Genomic DNA, 19,335 nt, shown 5'->3' with positions numbered 1-19,335 from the left:
ACTTGGGCTTCAATCAGTGTGGCTCTCAGAATGAAGTAGTAGTTAAGAGCAAGGTGACCTTGGACTCACAGAACTCTCTCAGCCCCACCTCCTCACAAGGGCTCATTATGCACTAGGTGTCTGGTGCGAAATGGGGGCGAATGTCCATCATGGCAAGATTTCTTGTACGGATCTATTTTCTGAAGTCCAGCTTTCACTTTCTATTCTCTCCACAGCAAGCAAGAGCACTTTTAATGGGAATTTTAATTTGCTTTGCTGCCAGAGCAGATTTGCTTGTGAGCACAGCTTTGACCCAGAGATGCTTCCTCTGTGTAAAGGATTCAATGGTGTCGATAGTGAAGTAACCTTGAGTACATTCCCAACAGAATCTCCTGCCAGTGGCACATGAAATGCATTTTGGCCCGTTGCGTCGAAGAACAGGGTCCGCACTGTTCATCCATAGTAATGGATTGGCAGTGTCAGTCACCGAATTACAGCGGTTCTGGCATTGTGGTTGTGGGCCTCCCGGCTGAACAGTTTAGTTCCTCCTCCTTCGGTCCGGGCGGCAACCCGCGGCCTCTCAGGAAGGACGCTCTGTAACTGAGATTCAGGCTTTAGGCGCTGGAGGGTAGCCTAGCCTATCGTGTTTATGTCCGGCCTCACCTCTTTCGCTGCTTTGTTCTCTTTATAGTTCGATTATTGTCGGTGCACCAAGTTTGGCTGGTTGAAATTACCCAGTATTGTCCACTGGAAGGGCGGCTATCGCGAAGAAATCTGGCTGGGGAGAGCATCACAGGCATGGACACCTCTGTGGATATTAAGCTGTGGCAAGACAAGGGCATGATGTAGCCTGCTCTGCTTCTCGGTTCGCGGAACTCCGTCCTGCAATTTGGCTTCCCTGATGCAGTTTTGCTTCAACGGCGAAAGCCAGCGTTCCCTGCTGCCTCTAAAGGGTAGGCGTTGCCCAGAACTCCATGAGGGGCGACTTGATGCTGCTCCACCGTAAGATGCGAAGACCAAGTGTTCTGGTAGTGCTTACTGACGCAGGACTTGGAGGCAGCTGTGGCTCCGGCCAAGGGTTAACGAAAACCAGGTCTAAACTGTATGAGTCCGGCCCGTACAGTGCGCTGAGCATGGGGGGATGTTATTCCCCATGTTGATCTATCTGCATGCTCTGCGGCATTTGTTTTGCCCGATGGAGTCCACTTATGGTTGGGGGCCAGGACATCTGGTTGCATTATCGCCATGCTCTGCTGCAGTGGCCGGCCGCACTGAGCTGGCTAAAAAATCCGTTTCGCGATGCAGTGCTGCGACGCACTGGCGGTCGCTGACTCTGGAACGCTGAAGCTGGAAGGGCTGTTGAAGGTTCAACATTTCGGTGGCGGAGAGAGCATAAGAGCATCCCTATTTGGGAAGGCAGTAGCTTGTGTTGCGGACCTTTCGGGGGGCCTCCATATGAGGTCGTGGTGGCGATAGAGCTCTGGTAAGCAAAGCGGGGCGTGCACGAGCTGCAGCTGCCAGTGTCATTGGATTTGCGTCCATGTGGCATCCTAGTAACCTGTTCAGTCCCTCGAGGATATGCGGACAGGGAGTTCTGTCAAAAGGGCCTAAAGGGTCAGCTTAAGGCCCTATAACCAGTTCAGCGGTTTTGCACCGCACAGGGCCAGGATGTGCTCTATTATGTACAAAGCTTCAAGGTTTTGGATTTATGTTAGAAATAAAATTTGGGCTGCGGCCGATTTATTTCAACAAGTATGTGTTAGTGTCTTGATTGGAATGAGTCTCCCACACACATCCCATGCAAATCGGCGTCCCAGGCTTCAGCCTGGAATGACATTACAGGAGGAAGATGGAAACCTCGCCGGCCGGCTGGTTATCCGCGTGGCGAATTGCATTACGTGACAAGGGGCTTCAAGAGCAGCCCATAAAGAGACTCGCGTCAGTGAGATCGACCTCTTTTGAGGCGAAGCGATTCAAACCCTCCCTCTGCTCCCAGTTTTAAGGATTTGGGGTTTCTTATTTTGTTATTTGTAGGATTCACTGGTAGGGCATAAAGAGCACATCCCTATTTGGGGAAAGGGCGTGACTTGCGTGCGGACCTTCAGGGGGGCCTCTCCATATGAGGTCCGTGGTGGCGATAACAGAGCTCTGGTAAAGCAAAACTAACTGGGGCGTGCTGAGCTTCGCTGCCGACATGAGGGAATTGTCCTGGGGTGGATTTGCGTCATGTGGCATCCTAGTAACTTCCCTGTTCAGTCCCGAGGATATGCGGACAGAGGTTCTGTCAAAAGGGCCTAAGGGGTCAGCTTGGGCTGCCTATAACCAAAAGTTGCAAACTTGGTTTTGCTGCCTGGGGGGGCCAGGATGTGCTCCTGATATGCTCGCCAACCGGGTTTTGGTTATGTTAGAAATAAAAAAATTTGGGCTCGCGGCCCGATTTCCAACAAGTATGTGTTAGTGTCTTGATTGGAATGAGTCTCCACACATCCCCATGCAATGCAGTTAAGTAGAGAGATGGTTAGTCTGAGTGAAGTAGAGAGATTGTTTGTGTTTGGTAAATGGGGAGGATTTTGAAAGTCTGTTTGCCCAACAAGTGCTTCTAATACATTTTAAAGCATTGCAAGACTCTAGGGTTCTCATTTAGTTCCATCATAATCCGGTTCAAAATTGAAAAATGTAATTGTAACCTAAATTCCCCAGATAATGTATTACACTTGAAAAATTAATCATATTCTGCTTAATTATGCTTTTCCTTTTGCACATATAACTATGTGCATGTAGATTGGTAACCAGATCAAGAACATATGTTAATGTATATGGGAAATGCATTAAGGTTTCCATGAAAGTACTATATAATAAACTGGAAAGACATTTATTATTAAGGGATCATCTAGAGATTCTGCTTATGTTGAAAAAAATTAGTAACAGTTTTGTTAATCATTTGGGTGGTCTAAAACCTTGGAACTGTGAACTGACACAAAGCAACTCTGAAGATTTCCGTAAATGTGTTTTAATATTAAAAAGCTGCTCTTTCGACTGCGTGTTGATAAATACATTCTAGTTTTGTGAAGGCTTTTCACAGCGAAGTTCAACATTTGTGGAGTTTTTTTTCGGGCTGTGTGGCCGTGGTCTGGCAGATCTGGCAGATCTTGTTCCTGATGTTTTGCTTGCATCTGTGGCTGGCATCTTCAGAGGTGTATCACAGAGTGAAGTCCTCTGGATGCCAGCCACAGATGCAGAGCTTTCTTTATTAAGGCTAAGATCTACAGACTCATAACCCCACACAGCCCAGAAAACCCACTACAACCATCATCTAAGTTTGTTTCCATGAACCAACACAGAAACTATGCAAATTACATTTTTTCTCCTCCCCCCAACTCCTCCAATAAAGAGCACACTGCTATGAAACAACAGGCAGTGCTAAACAGTCTTCATTTTTCAATTTATTTGTCCAAAGAATGGAAAATGTGTCTGTACTCCTAAATTCTATTGTCTCCAAGCACTTACTTAATGATTTCAACATCTTTGCAAGAGTCCATTTACATTTGTTGAAAATTATTATTCAAGCCATTATATCATGCTCCATTAGAAGGAAAACATACATGAGTTCATAAATTCAACATGCACTTTAACCATTTGTTGGTTTGCAGAAAGTTGGAGAGGCTTGCACAGATGCATGGGATTCACAATTAATTGGAGAATTGTTATATTTTATGAGTCTACTTATGTTCTCATGCCTACCTTTGTTGTGTTCACTTCAGATTTTAGGTATGTATGCAAAAGACATTATGGGTATATCTTAAAAATGTAATGTGTTCATTGAAGTTATTCAACATTTTTTAATTCTAATTCACAGACTTCCATACATTTTCTGTATTTTAATTAACATTTATAGAAGGCTGCCCCACATATTAGGTTTGCCATGCAATGTAGGCCTAGGAAGTACCCTATAACTCATATCCTCCTACCCAATTTTTAGGGTCACAGCCAGAGGTGGGATCCAACCAGTTCTCACTGCCTCTGAAGTGGTTACTAATCCCTACAGGTGCGAGAAGGGGGGGGTTACTAAAGCAACCTCCCAGCCCAATAGGGACTGGAGGTGCATGTGTGAATCCCACCACCATCGGGATCTGTTTGAATCCACCACCGCCGGGATCTATTTATTTAAAATTTTGGATCCACCACTGGATTTTAGCATCCATAAAGTGAATTTTTTTTTGTGCAGAAACATGACTAACATTGAAAACTCTGGCATCGTCCACGAAATCAGCCCCAAAGTGCCATTCTCTATAAAATCCAATTGCCGATAACAGAAGTACTACTTGCGTTTACATCAGTCAGGGCGTACCCACATACGAGGCATACAAAGGCATATATGGTAGATTGAGTGTGGGACAGTGTCTAAGGCCAGGTGGGTGGATGAAAGCAGGCCGTGGTTGCTCTTGGGGGGGATATACATAGGTGCTCAAGCTAGAAAGCAGCCCTCCTCATCCCTGTGTACCTTGCCTTATGTAGGCTTGCCTTACTTGGGCTTCAATCAGTGTGGCTCTCAGAATGAAGTAGTAGTTAAGAGCAAGGTGACCTTGGACTCACAGAACTCTCTCAGCCCCACCTCCTCACAAGGGCTCATTATGCACTAGGTGTCTGGTGCGAAATGGGGGCGAATGTCCATCATGGCAAGATTTCTTGTACGGATCTATTTTCTGAAGTCCAGCTTTCACTTTCTATTCTCTCCACAGCAAGCAAGAGCACTTTTAATGGGAATTTTAATTTGCTTTTACTCCCAAAGCCTTTTATTTCTGCGTCTATGGAATTCCTTACACTCTGCCCATGGCCCGCCTTCCTGCTCCTCTCCACACCTTCCCCCTCACTCCTCACCCACACACGTCCATGTTGCCAGCCTCTTCCTGCTTTCCTAAATGCTCATATCACTATATTAATATAACAATAATAATAGTTGACTATTGCAAAGAACAGTACAAGCAGGGGCTCTTTTTGGCTCAAACCCATCTTCCCTGCTCTACGTCTACCCTCCCGATGACCAAGAGGGCTTTTTAAAACTTTATTTCCAAGAAAGAGATAAGGTAAGTGTTACCCAAGGTAAGTGTTCCATGTGTAATGGGCCAAGGTGTCTGTTGCAGATAGAGGAAAGGAATGAGTTTGTAAGCCGCCTTGAGACTCCTTTATCCTTATGATTAAGAAAAGTGGGGTATAAATCCAAACTTTTCTTCTTCTCTTCTAATTTCAAAGCATTATCTAGAAATTTGAAAGTCTTGAATCTCCATTTCAGTTTCTTTCAAACTAGTCCCCTCATTTTTGTAAAGTTCCCTCTTTTGAAATCAAGTGGGAGGGATGGCATGCAAGGGAGGGGAGGGGGCCTGGCATCTTGACATGGCTCACCCACCCTAGCAGAGGGAGGGGGAGAGGAGGGGAGGGAGGGGTGGCATCTTGACATGGCCCACCCACCCTAACAGAGGGAGGGGGAGGAGAGGGAGGGGTGGCATGCAAGGGAGGGAGGGGTTAACCCTAACCCTTTCAAATTAATCCCCTCATTTTTGTAAAGTTCCCTCTTTTGAAATCAAGTATGATTTTTAGACTTTGGGGCAACTTTCCACTGCTATGAATACTGAACTTGATAGCATTGTGGTTACTGTTCCCAGTCAGTATAAAAATATCTACAGTTCTCAAGCCCCACTCAGAAAGAACCTAGTCCAAAATCACTACCCTGGTCATTTCTGTGACTCAGTGGGCTTTTGTGCACTTACTGCTTGCCTCAAGGCTGTTTGCTTCGTAATGAGGTTTTCCTGTAGTTTTCTATTTACACATGAGACTGGGCTGGAGTACTCACACAGTTCTCAGGTCCATTCAGCAAAGGCAAGCTAGACCATAACAACAGTGTTTATTTGCAAGGAAGGCAACTTTTACAACAATCAGCATTAGCCACAAGAACTAGAAATTGAAACCAAGAGCTCTACCCAGTAGGAGCAAATTAAATCACATAGATAATAGGGCAGGAGCAGAGTCTTCTACTCTATACAGGAAAAAAGGGAAAGGTATGGTGGTAATAAGAGGCTATAAACAACAAATAAGAAAAAACACCCACACTTTATACACATACACACAACAAATGTAGTACCCTAACAGAGCCCCCTTTTGCTTGCACTATTTGATTTTTAAAGAGTCCTTTTTTCTTATCTTAAGTACTCCTGCCATTCCAACAGGGGCAAAAATTAAATCCTGCATGCTTTGTTGCTTTCCTGCAAACTCCCTGATGATGATGATGATGTTATCCATTCAGTCATTCTCGACTCTTGGCGACGCGATATGCAAGCTCTTTCCACATTTTTCGTTTAAGTACTGCTTCCTTCAGCTGGTTAATGCTAAGGCCTGTATCAGTTTTTATGGTATTCAGCCATCATATTCTTTGGCATCCAGGTCTTCTCCCGCCATTGACAAGTCTGAGCATCATGGACTTTTCTAGCAAATTTGATCACATCACATGACCGAAGTATGTAAGTCTGAGCCTGGTTATTTTCCCTTCTAGTTATGTATCTGGTTTTATGCAGCTCAAGACTTCTGCATTTGTCACCCTAGCTGTCCATGGTTTGCACAGTAGTTTTTGCCAACACCACAACTTGAAACTCCCTACCCGCTTCCATCCCTTGTTCAAGTGTTATCCAGCATTAAACCAGTAGTGTTTTTTTAAAAAAGCAGTTCTGATTGTTCAGAGATGATGGCCAGAAGAGTGGGAAAAACTGCTGCTGGATGAGCTGGGGAATGCAGAACAAGCAATAATACAGGAAGAATTATGCTTCCTGTTTAGCTGTTTTCCTTCATGGGGAAGAGCGAAGCAACAGGAAAGGTGTTTTCCAGCAGGTTCTCTGTCCCATGGTGGCTTCAGGTAGGGCAAAAAACAATGCATAAAGGAAAATCTATGGTGATGGAAAGGTAAGCTAGCTGTGAGGCAGAATGCATGTGTGTAAATAGCCTCTGTTCCAGTGCATAATCATTTGTGGTATCTAGGATGACTGGGTTGTCCCTAATAGACTTTGGGGGCGACCTGGGATTCACTAAAGGAAAAAAGTGAAGTGGACTTTTAAAAATGTCAACAGAGCTGTGCATATTATACATATGTTTCACAGAGAGAAAACTGTAGAAATATGGTTATACAAGTTCATTTCTCCAAAAACTAGAGAACCTGCCAGGCCACAGCTCCCCACGCATAACATAAACCATCAATTTTAACTTTGTAATCTGCTCACTAGCACCTCTAGAGTATAAGGAATACAAATTAGAACTACTTACTCATTTCTCTCTAGACTGATGACAAGTTGCTGGTTTTCAGCTTGTATTAGAAATTTCAGTATCGCTGGGTAAGTCTGAAAAATGAAACAGAAGAGTAATTCCATTACTACCCAATCAAATGTGGGCACCTCTTTTCTACAGTAGGTACCAAGGCTCAAGGCTGGGCCATTATTATCAGAAGGAAGACTACAATAAGATCTGCAGGGGAATGGTATCTAAATGAATCACAAAAATGTACAATTTTGCATTTAAAAGAGAAGTTAATACTTCCATATTTGCTTTTTTGATGGAGGCTTTAATTTATGCTAGCCAATCATAGGACCACTTAAACATGTTACTTTTATTGATTGAGCACTGCACAGAGAAATTAATATGTGTGCCTGAACCACTGATTGATAGACTAATAACTTTATACAGTCACACACCTCAGAATGACTGATTGACAACGTGCCCTTGAACTACAACAGCAGAAACATTTTTTAAAATAAGTTGCTGGTTTAATTAAGCATTTCATTGGTGACAATGATGTGAGAGCAGGTACATGCTCACACAATCTTGTAAGAACTGTAGAATTTCAAATACAAGTTCTGGCCCACAAAACTCTGTGAGGGATTTTTAAAAGCCTCTGTTATACTTGGAATAGCTTTTAAACTTTGAAGAACATCACACACTACTCAAAAAGTCTTACGATTCAGAAATAGTATCAAAGGGTTCTGCTGCTCATATAGAAAGCCATAGATGCATGACAAAAGTTCTCTGAATCAGGAACCAAGAACTGTGCAGCTCAAATTTCAAGATGAATCCCCTGATTATTTTGGTGCACAGCAATGATGTCTATAGGCCAGTGAATTTCTGGGCACCCATTTGCATTTCCCCAAAAGAATCTTTTCCTCAAAGTAAAAAGTCAGTCCTGGCTTTCCTCCACCTCACTAGAGAAGGGGATGTTTTAGAAGAAGCAACAAGGCATCAGTGATTATCAGTGGGTCAGATTGGAATTACTGGGTCTGCTGAAGCATCTACCTCCATCATAGGAATATGCTTGAGATATACCTTTTCAACATTTTGAGACTGACCTCCACCTCATGGTGTCCACTATGTAGCATTGTCTACTCCCTGTTCCCAACATTTCCAAAGTGATCGGAGACTGAACCAGATTGGGGACTCCTGTGTACAGAGGGGAATCAAACATGCTACCCCTTTCCCTACAACAGTTCTTAAGTTGCAGAAAGCTTAAATGTACAAGATCCCCAATTTCATGGAGCCCGCACACGTGCAGCCAGAATGCATGTAGGCTCTTTAGTAAGTTAAGCTGAATACCTAACAAGGTTAGTAGAGGTGATCCCATTTTTTCTATGTATTTAAACTCTTTGCCCTTTACACTGTAAAACTCAGTCAGGAAAAGCACCAACTGGGGATCTTACATATTTAAGCCAAGAGATATGGGAAAAGTTATCAGGGCAGCAGGAAAGCATGCCTCTCCTACTTGTCTACTTTCTTTGTAATAAATGGGTCCTTTATGAAGCTTAGCACATGATACCATAGGGAGTTTCTCAGCTCTAGCACATGAGGAACTGAGGGTTTTGTGATTTAGCAGGACTAAAACTGTCATCATAAAAAACTTTGATCCCAGAATGGGAATGAAAACTATTAGCTTGGCTCCTATATATTTTCCCTGACTACTTATCCTTACACTGAGGAAATAAGTGATGCAGCAAGCACAGGCAGCTGGCCTCCATGATGGTGCTCACCCACACCTCAACAATATAAAGAGAAAGACTGCACTTCCTTTATTTTGGTAAAGTGCCTTCCCTAGGATTGTGCAGGAAAGAATAGTCAGACTAGGTTCTTATAAGTCAGGGGCTAACTTGGGTCATATGAAATACTAGCAGGGCATCCGTGCTTCGTTACGCATACTTCATCACAGGCTCTCTATGATTTTCGGGGTGACATTCAATATACTTCTTTAAAGCCTGTTTGTGAACTTTGGGGTGACATGCAGCATATTTCCTCACAGCCTGTCTGTGGACTGGTGGGTTTGTTTTCACATATTTTGCAGCAGCTTCCTGTAGTTGTCTTTTTTAATGCAATGTGTTATTGCTCTCTTTCATCTGGTGGTCTCCAAAAGACGTCATTTGGAAGCAGCCGTTGTATTTTCGGGATGCAGAAAGGAAGTGTTCTGCCATTGGATGCTGATGAGTGCGAAGTACGTGAAGAGGTTCAGGGTAGGGTTGAAGGGCAGGGAGCTGGACTGTACCGCCACTGCAGCACATTCCTGGGGACTCATCACGCCACTTCAGAGCACAACACCAAGCACAGGGTGATCGGAGGCCGAGAGCAATAAACTTGTCTGCACAGTAATCAATCTGATGTCCATATGCAAAACCCGACAAATGTTTAGTAGTCCAAGGTGATAGTGTGGTTTGTGATCTGTTTTGATTGTATTTGGCTGTCACGGTGTTGTTAACAGGAGGGTGGGTGAGGAGTAGTTTTTCACAGCCTGTCTGTTAACTTCAGGGTGACATTCAGCATGCTTTTTGCAGCCTGTTTGTGAACGTTTAGGTAACATGCAGAATATAAAAGTTTAATAAAATAAATAAATAAATAAATATTTCCTCACAGCGTGGCTGTGGACTGATGGGTTGTTTTCAAATAGGTTCACATGTGTTGTGGGAGGTGGTGTTACAGTGACGCACCATGGTGAAGGACATGAAGCTGGTGGTGTTTAACTGTCACCCTTAGAATGTTCGTGCAGCATGTCTGTGGACTGAGGGGCAGGTTTGCCCTGTTCACGCAGATGACCAGAGATGAGCAGTTAAAACAGTAAATGTGTAATAACTCGAGTAAAACTGAATATTTTGAAAAATCCTTTCTTCATGAGCACCTAAACCACATAATGAACCGGTGTGCCACATTTCAACTTTGTAGGTTTGGTGGTTTTTGAGTTCTTTTGATGAGTCAGTCAGTGAGTCAGACAGTGGTATTTCGGATTAAGTTTGGGGACAGTAGTACATGGGTAAAAAATTTCTCAGAAAAACAACTATTTTGACATGGACAATCACAGGAACACAAATCTAGAAGTCTAGACTTTTTATTAAAAGTTATCATTGACCTCTAGAGTAATCCATTTCATATGTCAGCAGTATAAATTCAAGCACATATTTTCAAGATAGCAGGCAAATTAAAATACAGCAATCAAATGAATTTTCCCGTATCTAGATTGTTCCACCACATGAAGTAGATACTTCATGTTGCAGCTGTGGCATTCACCAAGCACTTGGGAGTCACTTACTGACATGAATATTTAGAGAATATCTTGATTACCACTTTAATGTTAAGTGAACCATTCCATGGCCTAGAAGGACAAAATAGAATTAAGATATCACAGTTGCATAATAAGGTAGTTCCAGGTCTAAGATCAAAATTAAGCACATTGTACGAGTTTTGACATTAAGTTTTATTTAAATACCACATGCATAATTATATGCATTAAAACATGAACTGTCTTTGGTAACAGCGTGTTATTTGAAAATATATATTTCTTGTTTAGATTTAAGTACTCTTCGTACTAGTTCAGAATCAGCTGATGTCAGTTTTAAAGAGCAAATGCCTGAAAATATGTCCTTTCCATAGAGGCTCCACAAAAAGAGTCAGGATAAGCCATACTGACTGCTCATTCTGCTCCTGCCACAAGCAATTATGTCAGCACTCTGATTAGAAACATAGTGTGAAACTTTATGTATGTAATACTGCCCTAACTTCCACTCTGGGATTTCTTACTCAAAAAAAGTGTTGAACTGAGCAAACCATGTGTATCTAATACAAATGCTAAAACGTTTTATTTATTCTGCATGGAGCAATCCACGAAGTGTAGAACCCACAATATTATGCAAATGATTTCAAATGTACACAATATTTTCATATGCTCATTTTACCTGCAGATCATATGCTTAGCATACAATATTTACAAGCAAAGCATTTCCCATCATTAAGAAGGAAAAATACCTTTTCTTCCAAAATCCCCCCCCCCATTTTTACATTGCCTAACTGTAGATATAACAGGTCATTCATGTAGAAATCCTTGTACTAAACTTCACAAAAATCTAACCAATTTGATTAGGATTTGTATGGATTTCTCTCTCAGTAGAAAGACTGTGGTTCAGTGAGACAAGAGGGGAGATTTAATGCCTTTTGACTCCCCCTCTGATTAACATAATTTGCAATGAAATCCTAAACAGAGTCACACCTGTCTGAGCCCACTGACTTCAATGGGTTTAGAAGGGTATAACTCTGTTTAGGACTACACTAATAGTCTTGTAGCTTCTTTCTGTCTGGAGCAGGACAAACTGCTTGGCGTAACAGCTTGCCTGACATTGTCTTTCAGCCTTGTCATCTTTCAACAGAGCATGGATAATGGTTACAATCTTAGGAACGCATTGCTGATATTTTCCTTCTGAAAGGTACTCAAATTCACAATCAGTCTATTTTGACAGAATGTCTTAGCAGGATCCAATTGCACTGAATGAAGCTTCCCTGGCACGCTGAATAAAGTTAGCAAAACTGGGCCCTTATGCGGAGATAGAAAATATGTAAAATAAATCTGAAAAGGCAGAAAAATATGTATCTTCTCTTCAGAACATTAGTGCACAATTGGTGGAAGCATACCAAAGGATAACCCCAGGTGGAAAGACAAGATAGGACATATCAACAACTTACTGAAAGTAAAGGAGCTCTTCCATATTCTCTTACTAGAATTTGAATCTATATGCACATTTTTAACCTGCTGAGTAGGCAATAACTTTCCAAGTTATTGCTTTCCTAAAATATAAATGAGTCAGAAATGAAGAGAACATCAAGCCAGATGAGAATACCAACTGACTAGGGAACGGCACTTACCAAATTTAATTTGCTTTACTGGTTTAAAACACTCAAGGCTTGCACAGATATAAAGACTTGCAGGGATATAAAGGTTTGTACTCAAGGCTTGCAAGCCAGATGAGATTGCCAGAACTGACTAGGGAACAACGGTTACAAAATTCCATTGCCTTTATTGGTTTAAAGCACTAAAGGCTTGCAAGTATATAAATCACTGGTCTGAAGTGTTATAAACAACAGATTCCTGCACTGGTCCCCTCTTTGCTGATACTGACTTGCTTTCTTTTTTAAGAGCACAGAGACTTATTGGATATGAAAGAAAATCATGAGAATTAAATATTGCTCTAATCAGTTTGCCATCACAAGTATTCACACTTTTCCTTATGCTTGACTTTTTCTTTTGAAAAGAAGTATGATGTTCACAAGGTATCACTTAGCTTACTATTAAGAGGGTGCAGACAACGTGGTTCTGTTGTCAAGATCTAAGGTTGGTTTTAAAAGACTTTTAAGTAAGTTTAATGAATACTGCTCCAACAACATGCTTGAAGTAAATACAGCCAAATCAAAAGTAATGGTTATTTCAAGTGGGCCTAATCCCAGCACTTGGCTTCTTAATGGCATTGGCCTGGAACAAGTTAAGGTATTTAAATACCTGGGGATTCGCTTCCATTTTAGAGCAGATTGGGCAAACCATAAAGAGGCAGCTACCAGGGGATGTCAGAATTCTGTTAATGCAGTTGTGCGGTTCTTTTTCTCTAAAGGACATGAATTCATACCTGCGGCTTTAAAAGTCTTCAATGCAAAGGTGACACATCAACTCCTTTATCGAGTTTCCCTCTGGATTGGAGCTTGGAATAAATCTGTAGAGAGAGTCTAACCCACAACCAAAATCCCAGCGGAACATCTTTGTATTACAGCCCCTACAGAACACTTTAAGGTACCATGGGGCCCTGGTATAAGCCAACAGAGAGTTCTCCCAGACTGGCTCCCAGACTGGCTCAGAAAGCCCTGGCTCAGGGGTCAGCAACCCTGGCTCCAGAGCCGCATGCGGCTCTTTCGTCCTTGTACTGCGGCTCCCTCGTATGGCACCTGGGAAGGAGGGAAAAGGACGCCGGAGGGAGGGAGGGAGGAAGGAAGGAGGGGGTGGGGGAAGGAGGCATGCTCACCACGTCCCAAGTGCAACTTGCCATCGTTGGTGTCACCACTGGCAGCAGCGACACTAACTATGCAAGTTGCACTTGGGATGCGGTGAGAACACCTCCTTCCCCGCCCCCTCCTTCCTTCCTCCCTCCCTACGGCATCCTTTCCCCTCCTTCCCTCAACTGGCGCCTGCTGTCACCTGCCCGGCTGGGGACGTTCTCCATAAGTGCAGCCACTCCTGCAACTTACTCTGTCCGTCAGCTTGAATGGCTGGCTTGCAGGCTGAAGGGCGGGGCTTGAGGATGCTGGGGGCGGGGCTTGGAGAGGTGGGGCCATGCCTCCATGGCTCTTTGGTTAAAGGTTTTCAACCCCTGCCCTGGCTCTATTTTAGGCTAACCAGATATCCTTTGGGCCGGGGACCACCAGTAGATTTCCTTTGGACTAACAAAGCACCCTCCATGGGCAATATAGGGAGATGTGGTCTTAAAGATATAAAGGTCCCAGACTGGTCAAGTTCTTCAAGGTTAAAATCATGAACATGATGCAGAATTCAACCGGCAGCCCTTGCAGCTGGTAAATACTGATCATCAAATGCACTGCATCTGAGAAGTTTTCATTTGTTTTTGTTGCACAGTATAAGTGAAATTGCTCCTCTAAGCTCTGGCTATAAATGTCAAATATGTGAAAAGGAATACATCCAACATCAGAAGCCTGTCCTTAAAAACTATTGCCAGTTTTTTTAAAAAAAATATTATCCTCTCAAAACAAATGGCTTAATAAACATTAGCTGAAAAGGCTCTCGCTGGCTTTTATGCTCAATACTTAATTACAGAGCGTCTAATTCAGTGGCAGGAGAATTCAAATAGTAAAAAAGCCCAAGCCCAGATAAATAAGCTTTCAGAACTTCTCCCAAGCACAAAGTCAGCCTAAACATTTCAAAATGCATTCTTACTGAACCTTTCCATGAGATGTGATTGTTCCTGAGAGCACTTTTGAACACATGTAGATGTAGAAGATTAGGGACATTTATTTTGACAGAAAGAATCAACTGCAGCCATTTGAGGCTACATCTTATTTGTAATTCAACAGCCCAAGACACCATTTAAAGGCAAGTAAGCACAACACCACAGGTTTAATAGGAAGCGATGAGTAGGGTTGCAAACATCCAGGTGGCAGCTGGAGCTTTCCCACCACTACATCTGATTCTTCAGGCAACAGAAGTCAGTTCATCTGGAAAAAATAGCCCTTTTGGAAAGTGGACTGTATGGCATTATACCCCATTGAAGCCTTTCCCTTCCCTAACCTCCTCAGGCTCCACCCCCAAAATCTTCAGATATTTCCCAACCTGGGTCTCGCAATCCTACGAATGAGTAATAAAAAAGAGGAGGCAACAAAAACCTTCTGGATAATTCTATCTATGCCACTAACAGAACCAGCACTTATAGAATATCTTTTGTTTCAATTTTTTAAATCACCGTAAACTAATGTGATTATATTTGACAGGGAAACCAGCAGAATTCCCTTGGGTGGTGTTCTGCTGGGCTTCTAGGTGGATTCTGTTGAACTGACAAAAATGCCTCCCTACTTGCAGAACTGTTCGCTCTTGTTGCCCTTTTCTTGCCATGTTTAGGGCAACAGGAGGGAGGGGGAGAGGCATCTTGGAAGGATAAATAGGACTGCTTGCTGGAGCTTTCCTTTTTGGCCAATGGCTACAATGTCCTTGGCATTTCAGTTTTGCTGCAGTCATATTGAGAACTGCAATAGCCTTTAGAGTGGGGAGAGTGGAAGTGGGGAAAAAAAGAATTTTAGGACAGGAACAACACTGCTTTTTAGCCAATTGCAGAATATGTCTTGGTCTGGATTTCTTTCAGATTTTGGGGGGCATGGTCAAAGAGTATAAATAGGAAGCATGGGTCCAGCAGACTGCATTCCAGTGTGCAAAGCTTAGCTTTGGTTTCTGCTCCTCCCACTGAGTTTCTTGTGTTGGGACTGTTTGAAATAATTGGTTTATTTTTGAAAAAAAAATGTTTATTTGTTTTTTAGTGAAGTGTGCCAGTTGCACATTTAGTCTTTAGATTATTGTTGGGTTAGGGGTTCAGGGCCTTCAATTGCCAAGACTTTGCTTTGGTTTCCCTGTTTGTTAAAAGTTGTTTAAGGATTTTTCATATTTTTTAGGTCTTGTGTATGTGGGTGATTCTGCTGGGGAGGGGGTTTCTGAGTAGATCTTTTGGGGTGTTATTGGGGAATATTCCTTCACCCCTTCTTTCTTCTTTGTTGGAAATCCTTGTTTTTCACTTCAAGGGACCGAATGTAATTTACATAAAATAGCAAGCACTATATATAAGATGTTCATGTTTCAAAATCATAGTGTCTATGTATCCCAAAGCGCCTTGGCAAAACTAATGAAATGACAGTCTCACTAAGTGACATTTTAACATATACCTGTCTAATTCTAAGGGCACAAAAAAAAAATTTTCCCTTAGAAAAAATGAGATGCCTATCACTACCAGCCAAAAGATGTGACAGATGAAAATCATGCGAATCGCAAGAGAACCTGCTAACTAAAGGCAACATGTATTGAACTCTTATAGACTAACACAAAAAGCATTTAAATACAAAATACAAATACAAATAACAGCTTAATACAAAATGAGTAAAATGAGTAAAGCTTCAATTAAGGGTCTACCACAAAGCAGTGTCTCTTGAGGACAGGTAATATCCTCGAAGCAACCTGATATTTCTGCACTGGCCAAGAAAAAAAGTTGATGAAAAATTGAAACTCTAAGTAAAATAACCCAGCAATACATGAAAAAGGATGACTGAGAAGCCCCCCCCCAAGGGGAGGAATACCATTCGTAGAATCTAAATTAATAATCTTCTGATCTAATCTTTTCAATGATGCCAAAGCCTTCTTTCTAATATTGATTATATGCATTTGTATAAAAAATCACTTTCTATAATGAAACCATATGGCCACAATCGCTAAGTGAAGCAATATTGATCAGTGGAGGCATGCCTTGTAATGCTGGGGACAAAGAACAAGGAAGTGCTCCTGGCGTCAGGCCCTGTTTGTAAGCTTCCAGAGGCCGGGCACTACTGCAAAATGAAGGTTAAAAAACATGGACCTTTGATATCATCCATACGGTCTTAAGTATTTAAGTTAAAATATATTAACAGTCTTTTAAAAACTTATTTATCTGGCTACTACATGGCATTTTTAAAATCCTTGACATTTAAATTATAAAGTCAGGAGTGCCCTTGAATTCCACAATTAAGATAATGGGAAAAATATTTCTCTCTAGTGGGATCTCCTTTGTATTTTTTTTCTAAATGAAGGAGTCAAAACCACTTTAGCTCTTCTTCAAAATGAAGATGCTGAAGCCCCTGGGTCATTTTGTTTGGCTTTTCTTGGATAACTTTCACATAATTTCAATGGCATTTTGTAAAAATTATATTCCAAATTATACACGGGCAGTACAATATGAGCCATTTTAGTTTCAATCTGATTCCCAATAATCTCTAGTACAGAATGTACTCTCTTCATTGAATGAATGGTTTCACTGAGCTATCTACCATGACATCATGTCAGGCCCTTACACATCAAGTTCCCAATTTATTGAGAAAAGGATTTAAGGTGAGAACAGTTTGAGCTTCTCGACCATAATAAACCAAAAACTGAGACCTTTTTACATTCCAAAGTGTCTTTCTTTTCTTACAAAGCTTAGTTTTAAATTAGAATTTAGGATCGAAATGGCAAAAGAACTGACTAGAACCAATTTGTCCATGATTTTGAAATAAGTATGAGGAGAGATCTCATGTTGACTAATACAATTCAGTTCTGTTGAATTTACTTTAAAAAGTTGCAGTTCTTTCAAAAACCTCTCAAGGAGATCATTTGCTTTTCCAAATAGCTCTCAAGCTTAGTGAATCATTCACTGATTGTTTGGCTTTATTTACCAATTATTTTTTTTCTTTTTGGACTGATACCCTTCCCTCCAAGCCAGTCATTCTTCATTGTTACACAAGTTTCATGCCAAGACTGTTTACTCCAGATTTCCAGCTCTCTAAACATCTCTCTTTAAATGTGAGCATGACTTGATTTCTATTGTTTTGTAACTGCAGTTCAGCCTGTTCCACTTTTGCAGGTGTTGTACACAATTCAAGCCAAAAGTTAAGAGCTAATTTCCTGCTTTAAAAAATTTAATTGTGTTCCATTTTATTTTATTTATTTAAAAATTCATACCCTACTTTCCTTATGGTTCAAGGCAGCTATTCTTTATCCTTTACTTATAAGAGAAGGAAACACAACACAGGTAAAAACTATTTTACTTTCTGAAAAAAATAAAGAGAAGAAAGGATTCGTGGGAAAACCGGGCTGTCTTCCTTTGCGAATGCTTGAGGAAGAGTTGTTAGGTTCTGTTACCACTTGCTGCGCTTAAGGCAACTGAAGATTCCTTGATGGATGAGCTTCAGCATCCTCCGTGACCAGCTTCCTTATTCTCACAATAATGCCAGCCAATGATTAAGTCAATGTAGAGAGACTTTGCTTCAGTTAGGCAATATAATTCAAACTGGGTTCATACCACCAGCCAGAGGAGTAGCTGCAATGGGGACATTGGGGTGGCTCTGGGTGCTGCCATTGCACTCACATGTCAGGGGCGGGGCGGGGCAGGGCGGGGCAGGAGGGGGTGTGCGGGCAGTTTATACCACCACCAGCCATGTCTTTGCAGAGGAAAGTATGGAACTGAAACCAGGATCTACCAAGACAGACTAGGATTAAATGACCATCTGCAAGCTGAATCCTGGCATCACAAAGTAACCACAACTAAAATAATCGTAATTTGTGTCTGGGGAGGGTGGGGAGATAATTTGCTGCATCTGAACCATGCCAAAAGCTAGCTACAAAAACCAAAGACAGAACTTTTGGAGTAATTATCAACCAACATAGTCGTATCTGTATTACTCAGATAGAGCAAATCTTCATTACCTATGAATGTTCAGAGACTCTTGTTTAACAGCAAACAGGAGAAAACAGTGGGGTCTTTTAACCAGAAACCAAAACCAACATTTCTTCCTTGTCAGTAGGGACCATTAAAAATGACAACAGGAAACACAAACTTGCAGCACAATCAGAGATTTTATTGCAGTGTCCACTGATGTGAACCTCTTTTGAGGCAGAAGGTTTGTGATGTGCCCGTCCCCCATAAATCTACCCTCCTTCTTCATTGGGCTCCCATCAGTTACCATTTCGTACAAGACAGCTTCATATGTTCATGTTAATTCACACTGCAGATCTGCATAACATAAAAAGCCCTTTTACTTTCTCATATAGAGGAATACAGGTTCAATAAATGAATAAACCCAGCATATAACATCCAAATCTACAAATGCATAAAACAGAGAAAAACATATACATAGATAGATAGATAGATAGATAGAGAGAGAGAGAGAGAGAGAGAGAGAGAGAGAATGGAATACAGGTTCAATGTATTCTGAAGAGTACTTGAAGTATTAATGTAGCGGAAAGGAGATTTTCATTTGACATTACACAAATTAATATACCGTAGGTGAGCAAATGTTACATTCAGCAAGAAATATCACTTCCTCCTTCAATTTGATGTGTATGGAAAAATATAACAAAGGAGGAAGTAAAAACAGAAAAATCAATTACTGTAGAGGACTTCAGGGTCAATGATGAAAATTTTAGACCTTTAAAGAAAAAAAATCTCAGCAGGTCTGGCAGAACACACACACTGAAATAAATATTTGAAAAGACATTTGCAACTTAAAAAAAAAAGGAATACTCAATCACCTCCCATTGCTTTTAACCCAAGAACATAAACATCACTGCTTGTCTAAATTACTATTTTGAGGGACAGGGGAAGATAATGAAAATTCTACATAAGATTCACAAAAAACTTTAATTACCCAAACTGATCTCAATCTTTTCCAGTTTCCTTCTAAGCTATATTGCTGTAATCATATATGGGAATGTCCATTCATATAGTAAATGTCATTTCATTTGTCAAGCTGCACCAT

The 19,335-nt window shown here is 41.5% G+C and overlaps 1 protein-coding gene across 2 annotated transcripts in view; it reads right to left on the bottom strand.

Annotated features, from left to right (window-relative positions):
• Positions 1-19,335, bottom strand: part of ADAM12 (ADAM metallopeptidase domain 12) — a 327,649-nt gene that overhangs the window by 248,062 nt on the left and 60,252 nt on the right. For both annotated transcript variants that reach the window (XM_048505732.1, XM_048505733.1), the window contains exon 3: positions 7,285-7,358. In XM_048505732.1, the coding sequence (XP_048361689.1) occupies positions 7,285-7,358 (74 nt within the window). The remainder of the gene's footprint in view (positions 1-7,284; positions 7,359-19,335) is intronic.

Source organism: Sphaerodactylus townsendi, linkage group LG08 (genome assembly GCF_021028975.2).
Source record: "Sphaerodactylus townsendi isolate TG3544 linkage group LG08, MPM_Stown_v2.3, whole genome shotgun sequence".
Classification (NCBI taxonomy): Eukaryota; Metazoa; Chordata; class Lepidosauria; order Squamata; family Sphaerodactylidae; genus Sphaerodactylus; species Sphaerodactylus townsendi.
This window is presented reverse-complemented; position numbering and strand designations above follow the sequence as displayed.